Raw genomic sequence first — 13,502 nt, 5'->3', positions numbered from 1 at the left:
CTTCACTATGCAGTCACTAACAATATTCCATCAACATTAATTTGTCCAGTTTATCACAAGTATTCCCTAATGCTCTCTTAGCCACTAACACCTCTGCTTCATAATCGGGGGAAGTGGGAGGTTTGCACTGCTCCTCTGCTAGCTTCTCCTCCTGTTTCTCTAAGTCCCTTTGCAGTTGTCCCCGAACCCAGTGAATTAGACAGAGACACTCACTCTTAACCATTGTTTGCATCGCTTTCTAATAATTGCCCCTTGTGCCACTGGAACCCCAGTTACCCTCAATGATGCGTGTATTAACTGCACCTAGGGTCTCAGTAGAAGTGGGATCAGTGAGCACTGCACTTGGGAGTCTCCACGTGGTGTGTGTTCCTGTTACAGTCTCCATGGTATAGTCCAGTAATTGCAGAGTGATCTGACAAAAAAACTGCCTTGATACTCGGCTAGTCGTACTGCAGGATCAGCCAGCCCTCGGACCAATACGTGTCCAACGTGCTGTAGGTATTATGAGTTAGTAAGCGACAGGCATACTCTGGCTGCAGCATGCAGTTCTCTCCAAATATCTACAAACCCCAGATCTTTCATTACCTCTAGAAGTGCTTGTGTCTTCCCTGGCTTTGTACAGTTTCAGGGCCAGTCTATGTAGCAATCTCTCTACAATACAATTAAATTCCCCTGTCTATATAATCATAGTATGAACATATTCAGCGAGGAGGTCCTGAAACTTGCAGTAAACAACTGGTCATCATTGTGAGGAGCATGAATATTAACAATGCATACTTTCTTCCCATCCAGTGTGTACCATACATAAGGAGATAATGACCCTCCGCATCAGTCCCAGAGTAATTTATTTAAAGGGTGCTCCAGCGCCACTCAAATTGAAACCCCCTGGCATAGGCCAAGAAGATGGACTTATACAGTTGCCCACCCCATTATTTATTTTTTTAACTTTGCGTTCCTCCTGTCAATGAGGTGGGTCTTCCTAAGTGTGACCAATGTCAACCTTGTGTCATTTGAGGAAGGATAGCACCCTATATCATAGGCATTCAGGCCGCTGACATTCCATGTCAATATCCTATAATACGTGATCATGTATGTATCATTCATGCTATGGGTGTGAGTACTAATTAACTCTGCAGCCAGTGCCAGAGAGAATCATTACGTGCCATGAGATGCGGGCTGAAAGTGTGCTATGTACTGCCTACTGTAATGCCCCACTATGCTGTAGATGTCTGAATTAGATGAAATCCCTGACCCAAGAACTTTCCCAACCTCCCAGGGTAAACAGTTCTAAACATTCTACAGGAGTGTCTGACCAAAAAATGTGACTGGTAACAGGGCATCCTGAAACTAAAGCCTCCCCTTCCCAGTTCAGAAAGAACTATAAGATTTGCACTTTTCTACTGTCTATCGAAACGTATGTGAGCGTATTGATGTGAACCTCCTCAACTCCTATGCAGGCCTGAGGGCAAGAGAGAAGAAAACACATACTCCAGCTGCCTTATCTAGCTATCCTGCCTCCTTAACTATGGGCTCCAACCCCTGCCCAAGAAGCTGCCCAGCATCAAGAGTCATATTCTGCAACTCTGAAATATCTCCAGTGCAAGAGAAAAGAAACCACCCACCCCTCCTAAGACAAGACCTCCCTGTCAGCTGTGTCAACCACATTCCCTCAAATTCTCCAGAGACCATTCTTGTTCTAACCCAAGGGCCTCCATAGTGAATTGTTCCAGTGAGATCTTCCTTATCCCCAGTGTTCCATTTTCTTCAGACACCTATCTGCCTGACACTTCCCCACAGCCTCTGCCCACGCTTGGAGCCAGACCGCTGACCTTGAAGCTCCAGTCTGGATACCCACTTCCAGCCAATCCCTAACCTGTTCTGGAGCTGTAAAGAAATTAGGCTTCCTTTCATGTAAAGAGGAGTACATAATTCAGTCCCACAGCTTTAAGGTTTTCTTTATTGGGTTCAAATGCGAGTCTCATGCGATAGATCTCCTGCATGCACTTAGCTGCTGGAGCATGTAGGGGGCAGGGTGACGCGTGGCGGGTAGAAAAAAAAAAATGAATAAAATAAAAAACACTTACCTTGCCGCTGACACCACTGTGGCGCTCCTCTTTCCTTCACTGCAGCCCCAGGCTCCCATTCTGCCCTGCAACCATTCTGAACGCTGCTGTCATGCAGCGTTCGGATTGCTCGGAGCACCAAGCCAGGATGCTCTTAGGCAGACTAGGAGCCTATACCTGCTCTCTCAAACATGGCAACACAGTGCTGAGTTGGAGAGAGGATAGTGCGTATGTGTGTTTGGCCCGCCCGAGACGGCTGGCCAAACATACATGTGCACTGAGGGGGAGTGCTGTGCACTCCCCCTCAGTCCCTGTCATCACCTGTGGCCCCACCCCTTTTACAAGAAAACAATAATACACACAGTTTATTATCGTTTTCTTGTAAAAGTTTTGCAGCTGCTGCTGCTGGCTTCAGTAGCATCTCAAAATTATGCGCTGAGAAAGCCCCAAGCCCTTACGGGTTTACAGTAGCCTTTTTCAAGACAAAGCTGTACAACTCCTTTGCAGGCACCACCACACTTACCCTAATTATGGTTTTACCCAAGTCAAGGAGAAGGATCCCTCTACCTGTTCCTTGTTTAGCCCCATCTCACTTTCCAACTTTGACGTGAAGATTTTTATGGGCATCCTTGCCCGATGATTAGCTCCTTATATGAAAGGCCTTGTGAGTACAGCTCAGACAGGGTTTATCCCTGAAGGGGCTGCCCTGATAACACTAAACATATTCTTCATATCATGGACAAAACCCCCTGTGCCAAAATACCAGCCTTTCTCTTGTCAATCGATGCTGAGAAAGAGTTTGATAGAGTTCAGTGGCCCTTTCTACAGGAGGCACTTGATAGAAGCCGAGTGGGTCCCAAATTCCAGAGGTGGGTGTTCAATGGCTACAACCACCCTATTGCCTGGCTGCACATCGATGGTATGATCTTGGGTCCCATTACGATGCGGAGGGGAACACGTCAGGGCTGCCTGCTGTTTCTGCTCCTCTTCGTTCTTTGTATGGAACCCATAGCCGAAGCAATAGGTACCAATCCCGACATCACAGGGGTCACATTTGGCCTCACGGAACACAAGATAGCACTCTGCATAGATGACGCCATTTTGACACTTAGTAAGCACTCACAATATTCCCAGCCGTACTCCATGAATTAGACTCCCTCAGTCTGGTATCTGAATTTAAGGTAAACACGCAAAATTCACAGGTCCTAATATCTCCGGAAGGAACAAATTGCTTTGCAAGGGTAATGCCTCTTTTCCTAGGCAAACCACCATATCACCTACTTGGACATTAAACTCTACTCAACGGTTGACCATATAGCAGTCTAGAAATACTCTGACCTCCTTCACAGAGCCTGCAATAATTTGCAGAACTGATAGACGGGTGGACTTTCACACATAGTCCGTATAGCGGAACTTAAAATAATCCTACTACTGAAAATATAAAAAATCATGCAAATGTTCCCCACTACCCAGCGGCATACCCCGTGGCGCAACAATTGCTGGAGAGGTTTATTTGGAAAGGGAAGAAAGCCTGAATGCCAAAGCCACAACATAATGCCCCCCACATCAGAGAGAGGATTGGGAATTCCCTGCCTCAAAAACTACTTTATTGCCACCCAACTGTGCCACCTGGTAGAGTGACACCGCATGACCTCTGAGAAGAACTGATGCTTTATGGAACAATCAGTTGCCAGCATCCACCTATGGAAGATTCCCTGGCTGCCTCAAGAGACACAACCATGGGGAGCATATAGGTCTCTGGTAATGCAGGCCACCATGATGACCTGAAACAGCACTGCTCTCCCACTGGGCCTGACTTCCCAGTGACCCTTTATTAGGCAACCCCGAGTTCCCCCCAGCCAGGGATGGCAGTGACTTCATGGACTTTCAACGACTTCCTGAACTGGCAACTAGCGATTTGCTCTGTTAAGGGTATTTTTATGACCAAAATGGTTTACAGCCCTTGGAACAATTACACAGAGACTATGGTCTACCAGGGAGGGAGTACATGTACTACATGCAATTACGCCATTGGATCACACAGCCCGAGATGAGAGGCTCTGCTGCCCACCCACTGACCACTTTTGAGAAATGGCTACTCCCTAAATCTGAAAATAAGCTTTAGGTCTTGACCGATACAAAGAACTCCTAAGACGACCTACAGCAACGAATGGCCACCATTAAGAGATGAGACAATGTGTTAGAACGCATATTTACAAATATGGAGGGGGGACATATCCCACTGCACATATGTGATGGCAGCCAGTGCCACGGGAAGGGAAGGCATGATCAGAGTGACATACTACTGGTATTACACTACTGCCCTGGTCCACATTTGGTACATGAATAAGACCCCGGGTTGCTGGAGAGGATGTGGCTTGACTGGCGCCCGCATGCATCCAGTGCTTAATTTGTAAATAAAGAGGTGCCGGTGCTCAAAGCCCTTCTCTTAAACACGAGGCTGCTGTAATTAAATCTGCCAGCACTGAATACTGAGGCAGCGTAATCCTGAAGCCATCTCGGGCCTCTTAAATCCATTTACGACCACCCCTGCCCCTTCAGCTCATCCTGCAACTTTCTACTTTCTCCCTTTATGGTGCTTTTTAGTTTTTCCTTCTTCCGTCTTTCCCATATGTGTCTTTTGCTCGCAGCAAATGCTTGAGGCAGAAGAATAAGCCCCGGCCCGCAAAAATGAGTGCCGGTGCTCAGCACCGGAAACAACAAGCATAAATTAAGCACTGCATGCATCGCTTATGGAACTGCCCAAAGCTACGGCCATATTGGTCAGCTGTACTCAACTGCATCAACACAATATTCCACAAAAGATATCCCCTATTTCCTGCCTATATTCTACTTGGACTACCCAATGCCTTTACATTCCGCTGTGCTCTCTCCAAGGGAGAACGATGGCCTTGGCCCTATCTGCGATTAGACAGGCCATACTAGTGCTGTAGGGCAGAAACACATTTCTGGACTATGGGGCATGGCTGCACTGTGTTTGGAATCTACTGTGGATGGAAAAGATCTCAGCAACACTTGAAGCAAAAGCGGCTTCCTTTGAGAAAACATGGGGGCCATGCACCAACTTTCTGAAGAATCTAGAGAACTCACGTGCCCCAGATATCTAAGGGTGCTTCGCCGCACCGCCATAGACACCACTGCATATTCCTGCTCATTATTCCCTCCGAGCGGCAGTAGGTACATGGGGCATATACGACATTCGTTGGTAGGCTACTTTTAACTGGGACATGAAACCATTGAACACTGTGAATGATGGAGAGTGGTTTGGGGAGGTTTGAGAGGCCTTGTATGATCTTTTTTTTATTGAATGCACACGAACATGTTTGTCAAGTCCACCGGCCTTTGAATGTGGGTGGTACTCCACTATATACCATTAAACAGGTTTAAACCTAAGTTAGCTTTTGGGGAGTGGCTGTTATCATAGATGCAGATGTTCTTAACAGAGGTGTACGCTTTCTTAACCCACAAGGACTTCGATACGGTATGTGAACAGGTTAGTGAAAGCTACTCCGCCTTATTAGTGTGAAAGAAAAAAATCTAGTCTTCACAAAAAATATCCACTTTTATGTTGTTGTCTCCTTGTTGGGGAGGCTGTCTACAAGAGTGACTCTTGACTAAGACAGTAAAACTTACGTCTTTGGCAGGCCGCCGAGACCATGTGAACACACGTGATTTGATCCGTAAGTCAAAGCGTACTGTGTTCTTGCTCGTTAGACACGTGTCAGCCTGAACGTGATGGAGTCAGTGTAGAAGCACAACAGAAATACCTATATGATGAGATCACAGGATATTATCTTTAATAGAAACAGGCCTTTGCTAAAATGTAATTTGCTTTCTTTGTCAAAAACGTGTTGTTGTTTGAAAGCAACATTGAAAACAAGGGCTGTTTTTACGTGAGACGTAGTCAGTAGTGCAGGTAACGTTCTCTCTCACTGTGTATTTATATATGTATATATTTATACAACCACACACACGCACACACAGGATGGGAATATTTGATGATACAGGATGCATACATTCATCATACAGCATGAGCAAGAAAAGAGTGATGTTTGCAGCATTCCTTTGCCAGCAACTGCTTCTATATGTGTAAATCCTTCTCTCTTTCAGTTACCAAATCATTAGTTGATTCGAAGTCGGAGGATGAAGCAGACATGCAACTTTTCCCCAGCTCTATTATTCCTACATGTCCCGATTACGGGGACACATTAGAGCAAGCAATGGAACAACTTACAAAGGGTCTAGAAAGCGGAGCCGTGCTCATTCAGTTTGAGGTAAGCTTTCTAAAACGAATGACCTTTTTCCTTTTCTAACTTGCTTAGACTGTCCAAGGTAAGGCATAGTTCACAAACAGCTGTGAGAGAACCAGAGGCGTACAGTAATCGTGATGACTTTTTATTGAAAAGTTGGAGTTTGAATGAAAGGGATTTTAAACCATGGGTTATTTCAAGTTCTGCAGCCTTACTTGCAATTTCAAAGTACAACACCTATAAATACAACACCATGTTTAAATGATGGGTTAAAAAAGCTGTGTCAAGTAAAATTGGCATTGTAAACTGTGTTGGGTCTTGAATATTTAACTGCTGCCACTGACACAGAATACACTCTGGAAAGACGAAAGGGAGCACTGAAAATATATTGATGTTGTTTAATATCTTTATGTATCTTATTTCATTTTATTTAGTCAGGGAACGTGAGGTCCTGTTCTTTGCAGAGAAACATGGACTGCAGCTATTCTGTTCTCTATGCCAGTGGTTCCCAACCTTTTGATTTCTGTAGGCCCCTGCTTTAACATTAATGGAACCCAGGGACCCCCACTGAATCATCATGGAAATCCGGGGACCCCCGCCTGAGTCCTTACTGGAAGCTGGGGACCTAATTTGTCAATATTTGTTAATATTTTTTCATTTTCTAGGCTCTCGTGTACACCCTGAGAAGGCTCCCCGGTCCACAGGTTGGGAACCACTGCTGTATGTGGACAACATCTGAAGATGTTTTGCCATCCTTAGAGTTTTACATTTGCTGTTATATAATTAATTTCAGTGCTTTTTCAAATTAAATTTAAAGTAAATAATACAGTTAGCTTAGTCATATTAACAACACGATTTTATGTGGTTATAACAGTTGAGAACTGTAGGCAACCAGTTGTTAAACTTAAACCTGTAAATTATTTACAAAATCTTTCACTTTTTTCTGTGTCTCCTTGTCCCCTGCCTGTGTTACTGACTCCCTCAGATTAGTTTTTCCTTCATTTAGTTGTCTTATAAAATGTTGTGAGTCATACTGAACTATTGTTTGAGCTCTGGTATACAGAAGGGAAATATTTAGAGAGGAAACATTGAACATAGCTCCTAGAGAATCCAGCAGGATGCAGAGAGAACCCTAGTCTGACATTCTTTAATCACGCATTGGAAAAATCTTCAGTAGAATGACATTATGGATAGCTCTGTTTTATGGAGTTTTCTGTATTGGTGGTAGTCTGGATCTGCTCTAAGGTGCCGTATAAGGATGTTCCATCGTTGAGGGGCATTGCTACCCCAATAAGCGCCTGCATGTCTCATACAAACATAGAAGGGATGGGTTAACATAGTTACATCACTGCAAGCCCTGGCAGACTGAGTTTAAAGTCTTTGTAATTCATCCATAAGGCTCATTGGGTTGTCTCAGTGCTACACATTTCAGTGATTTAGTCACCCCATGATTAGCAATCTTGTCATGTCAATCCAGTGAGACGTTTTCATGGGAAGACATTTTTCAGAGCACAAAAAAATATACATTGCCACCTATAACCATGATATTGATTTGAGGGTTGAATTAAAGTGAGAGTCCAAAGACAATTTATTGGAGTGATGGCTCCAGATAGAAAGGCCAAACAAATGTAAGAGAGGTAGAATCTGGTGCCCCAAAGGATAGCATTTTAGTTTTTGCTCTGCTTGATGTGGCCAGGCACTTGGTGATATTAGATTTGTTTTCTGATTACTTTTTCATTTGTAGGTATATTTGTATGTCGTCAACCACACCTTGAAGTGGATTTGATACAGATTTAATTGCTGGGAAAGGGAACCAGACTCGTAAGAACGGATTTCCTTAAATGCAGTGTTTAATTGATGGCAACAGTCTCATAAAAAATAATTCATCCAGGTTTGACCATTTCCAGATATCCTGGATCAATCTTTCAATTTGTTGGATGGTCTACAGTGTCTTAGGTCACAGCGAGAACAGGGATGAACACTGCAGGTTGGTAGCCTTTAAGTGAGGTGAGGAGCTCCTTCCTAAGGTTAGTAAATGTGGATTCCTTTTCTTTCTTGAGCTGGAACACTATTTGAAGGTCATGAAGTTGTGGGTTTGGTAGTTGGTTTCAGTGATTCAAGATTTTGCCCAGATAGGGTAGAATGGAAAGAGATTGATAGTGGGCGAGTTCGAATGGGTCTTTTGTACTTCTTTTTTAATCTTCTGTGGACCTATGATTCTGTTATTCAAATGGCCTGGGGCTGTGCCAGTCTTAACAAAATAGCTTATCATATTTTCTGTAACAAGGCATGGTTATAAAGGTAGATTGGACGTCTGAAGCTAAACTAATCCTTTATTATTATTTTGATGTCATGTGCAATTGAAGAGCACAGTCCTACTAGATGCATGATCTTAAAGAGCTTTCAGAATCTAGGCACCCTTTAAAGTTCCATGATTATCGTAAACTGATGTCAAAGTGGCCTGTTGATATTGGACAGTGGCCAGCTAGATCCTGGTAAATATATGTGAAGCATTATGTGCATATGGTGAAGGACTGTGTTTCCTGCGTACTACTGGGGTGCATAATTTTCCATTGTTCGTCTTGAGGTGCTGTTAAGTTTGAATACATCTTTGCAGAGTATTTGGATTAGATGCAGTGTTGTGACTCTTTGAAGGATTTGATTGGCTTGAATATATTTTGCTCTATGCCATGCCTTAGCCATGTTAAATCTTGGCTTCTGAGGCTACACATGGAGGTGTTATGGGATAGTCAAGAACTTAATGCTCAGTCAAGATGTATAGTTGAGGGATGTTTTTGGCAAGATGGCCAACAAAAAATTAGTTCAGAGGAGTGGAGGTTTAGTTCATTTTCTACTCAGTACAATTATCCCTAAATGTGAGCATTTTATGGCTTAAACATTGCTTCTTAATGCTAAGAATATGTATGTTCGATTCAGGCTTGGTATTTGTTGTCATTAAAATCCTTACCTGCTAAATGGTCAAAAGAAATGGAAAATGAGTGTTGCCTTGCTCGTCTCACAACATCAGAATCAGAAGAACATTGTTTTATTTTTTTGGCCCTGTTTTTAGCTTACCTAGAAGGAAATGGACTATCCATCTATGTCGGAAATTGGGTTTGCAGTGGTTCTGGCATAGATTGAGGATTTCTAAATCTGACACTCTGGAGCTGGTTGTATTTGGTCTATTTTAGTTTCTTCTCTAGGCATGGTCACTGCATATGTGTATAAAATAATGTATTTTGCATACTGTTCAGTGGCTACACGGACTGTTACAAAAATGTTTACATTTTATAGTGTTTAATAATGTTTTTTAATTTAATTATCAAAGTTGTTTTATCTTTGTGTTTGTATTATACGATTTATATTTTAATGGAAATTATCACGAAATAAACTTTACTACTGCTAGAGTCAACGTAATGTACATAGCTGTTTGGTATATTTAAGTTATACATTTCTTTTTGATTGTTGATTTCTAGAATGGTGACAGGATATGGATGTGCTATTTACGTTACAAATACTTTACCGACTATTTGGCGTCAAGCCATGTTGGACGTGATGGTAGCAGTGATTGTGTGTAACTTGTACTCTTGATGAAGTACGAAGTAGAAATCTGTTGTGCTGTTAAAGTGGCAATACTTACCCAAGTGTATGATTTGAAGCCCGGTTGTGCTCATAAAGGGGCCAGGTTAAGCTTAAACCATTAATGGGAGGCATTAATAAATATTGAATCCTTTTGTATCCTAGTTATTTTTTACTTTATTTGACTGTGATGGGTTCAAGCAAGGAAACTTGACATGTGGGACTGATCAGAGAAATCTGCAAGATCTGTGTCCTCTTGAAGTGTAAGTGCTCCGTAATCTTTTTTCTCTACCTGTCATGGTAACAGATAGCTGACGGTATGAAAAGTAATGGGGTGACTATAAAATATTGTATGTATAGGATGTAGTGGTTTGTGTCAAGGTTCTACACCCTAATGGTGTCAAACACGGGTCATGAAGAGTGTTACCCCTTCTTGGAGGCATGGGCGAGGAAGCCGTTAGAAACCTACCTGCAATAGCTGGCAGGTTAATAGATACAGTGGCTAGTCAGTCACCATAATTTCCACTTCCCCTACCTAGCCCTCCAACTCAGTATAAACATTTGAGCCAAGGTCAGTCATAGTGCTCCAAGGCTACTCATCCAGACCATGCTTTCCACCTCCAGTTCAACCCTTTCTCACAAACCTATACATCATATTGTGCTCTTAAGATAAACTTTAAGCCAAAATGTGTGAACACCAGCTTGGACAGGTGTAATGTTTCTTATTGCTTCTCGTCCTTGCCTTATAATTATAAGTGTTACAACCTTTGATGTAAAAATTAGTTCATATTTGAGATATTTAGCCCGTGTTGTTGGATGTATTTGGTAATACAATGCAATACTATAATAATTCAGTGTTAATAAACGTTTTTTATGAGAAGTAAATCGTGACATTTAAAAAAAATATATTAGCATGTATCCAGCAATAAAATCTGCAAAACACCTACTTTGTCACAGTTTGTGATGTCACGTTGAGGGGAGTTTAGAACATCCCTAACAGTGAAACTGGGGTGCTTTCCCCCCAGTGGGTCAACGACAGGTGTTAGCAGGATCGTCACTCTTTGAACCTTATTTTTCTGGCAGGACTGGATAGCACTCAGGTTGGTCATCTGTTTCACCAAATATTCATTCTGCTGTACACTGCAGCTTAAAGTTCTCAGAACTCTTTTTATTATAGATCTTTTCCGGTTTGTATTCAATTAGCCCTGCAGTCTCCTGACTTAGTTTTTGTGTAACTGGCCGTTGGGGTTTTCCCTCAAAATAAGACTACCTGTGAAGAGCGAGAATTAATAAAGTTATCTTTGGGTCCTGTGCTCAAGACGTTCATTTTTGTCATTATGTGGTGTTTTTTTAATCTTAACATAAATGCATGAACTCCGATTTCCTTTTGACTTCCTTGCATTTATCTGGAATGTTAAAATAACGTCATTCTGTTGCTTAACCTATGCCCAGAGAGTTTGTCTAAACTCTCCCATTTGGTATTTTCGGTAAATTAACCAGTCTTCCTTGTCTAATTTTCATATGCCCAGGGTAAGTGGCTGCTCTATCCATCCAATTTTACAACTAGATAACTCCACATCACCCCCTACTGTTTGCTGTGGCATCCTCAGGCTCGGGTAAATGCATCAGCCTCCATGGGTAGCAAGGCGTCATTGTCACCATCTTTGTTGCTTACGAACCTTGGGTCTCCTCTTCCATGTTGCTTTCTGAGAGCAAGGAATGATGCCTCCTTCATTAGCCAACACTCTGTTGTTTTTACCTCCACACCTGCCACTGTGAGGCTGCTACAAACCCCGATGGGTATCTGGAAGAATTTTGTAGGTTCCAGAAAATAGCTGAATTAAGAATTTAGGTTGGAGCCTACTTAGCCTCGACAAATTATAATGATGTATTTCATTATTGTCGTCTTTTCTATTGAGAAGAATTGCTTTTCTCTCTTCTTCTGAGAGAATTCAAAATATGTCAGATATTTTATCAGATAGACTTCGAAGTAGTTGAGGTAATGTATGTATATATTTTGTTGTAATACATAACCATATAGAAAACGGCTCCTGGAAGAACGAGGTGGAGGCAATCTTTGGGCTAGATCTTTCAGCTACAATCGATTGCAAATTATAGTGCAAACCGTGCTGGGTCAAGGATCACATTAAATCTGAAGCCAACTGTTTGAAAGGAGCTAATGTTGAGTAGTAAGTATGTGGATCTTTATCCTCTGCCTCATGAGAGTTTTAGCTGAGGAATCGAAAGAATGGCACTCGTGGTTAGACTTATATTTGCCCCTGCCTGGTCATTGAAAACTTCATTGAAGTATTCAAAAAGGTTTGTCTTCTCTTAGTAGCATGGAGCAGACCGACCGGGGCTTCACTGAGGTGGCATGCAGGATGTGTACAAATGTTTTACACAGTTCATATGACTGGTGGAACATATTATATTTGCACTGTCACCTGACAGACCCAATGGCACAGATAGACGTGGACTTTGCCTGTGGAAATGAAAATACATTGCATCAACTTGGTAATTGGCTTACGGATGTATTTCTGCTTGGCGCAACCAGCCACAGGCATGAGGGCATGCCAATAAGAGCCTCTCTCACTAATACAAATAAAAACTGCTTGTTATTTGAGGAGGGCTGCTTGTCCTGGAGGGAGATTAATTCCCGTGCTTGCTAGGATGCAAAAACGCGGCCCAACTTGAAAATTCTAACCTTAAGTCAAGATTCATATCGCCAGTAATAATGTATGAGCCAAAGGAAAATTAATAATAAAACAGAACAAATGATGGCAAATTTTTTTGAGGGTGTTCTACTCACTGATTATTATCTTGTAACAAACCGCATAGTTCTTGTTTACCTTTTGTTACAGTAGCTTGAGTAGCTTGAGTCACCTTTTGAGCTTGTGACTGCTGCCGTGGACTTGCTCTTCTTCATTCTTTATTTCATTAGTTAAAGTAAAGAATCTTTCCTCGTGCCACATAGCCATGCTAATAACAGATCCTTGGAACAGTAAAATACACCGCCGAGTCTTTGGATACTGTGTAAATTATGTTCTGTTGGATGCATTCATCGTCTGTTTCACTCATTTTACCCAATATCTTGGCTTATGTACTTACCTGCTGCTACTAGTTCTTAATGTAGCTCCTTGTAAAGTGTGTCTTGTAAAGCCGCTTGAGAAATCAAACATGCACAAATAATGTCTCAAGCATATTATTGTATGGCTGGCAGTGTGTATTCCTCCACCAACAAATCAGTAATGTGGAAACATTGAACTGTCTTTGTTCCCCCATGTATTCAACTCGAAACAGCTGTAACAGATTGTCTGAAACCATGTTGAGATATTCCTCCCAAAGATTAAGGAAACTATGCTCTTATGCTGATGATGATGCTGCTATTATAAGACAAAACGTGTATAATGTAGAGTGTGGAAACGTTTCTTAAAAGCAGAATCGACCATTGTTGTAAAATACTATAAGAATATAATTGGTCATATGAAATGTACTGAGAAAATCGTTTACTGGGCACCTTGGGCCAATTAAAATGTAATTGTGACTAATAGTTTTAAGGGCATAATTATTTTAAAGACACTCTATTTAG

General features: G+C 42.0%; 1 protein-coding gene across 5 annotated transcripts in view; it reads left to right on the top strand.

Moving 5' to 3' along the window:
- The window catches only part of PTPN3 (protein tyrosine phosphatase non-receptor type 3), a 1,694,656-nt gene that overhangs the window by 1,330,671 nt on the left and 350,483 nt on the right, over positions 1-13,502 (top strand). For all 5 annotated transcript variants that reach the window (XM_069219598.1, XM_069219596.1, XM_069219595.1 and 2 more), the window contains one exon: positions 6,195-6,358. In XM_069219598.1, the coding sequence (XP_069075699.1) occupies positions 6,195-6,358 (164 nt within the window). The remainder of the gene's footprint in view (positions 1-6,194; positions 6,359-13,502) is intronic.

The sequence above is a fragment of the Pleurodeles waltl genome, chromosome 2_2 (genome assembly GCF_031143425.1).
Source record: "Pleurodeles waltl isolate 20211129_DDA chromosome 2_2, aPleWal1.hap1.20221129, whole genome shotgun sequence".
NCBI lineage: Eukaryota > Metazoa > Chordata > Amphibia > Caudata > Salamandridae > Pleurodeles > Pleurodeles waltl.
Note: the sequence above shows the minus strand (reverse complement) of the source record. Positions and strands in the feature narration are given on the sequence as shown.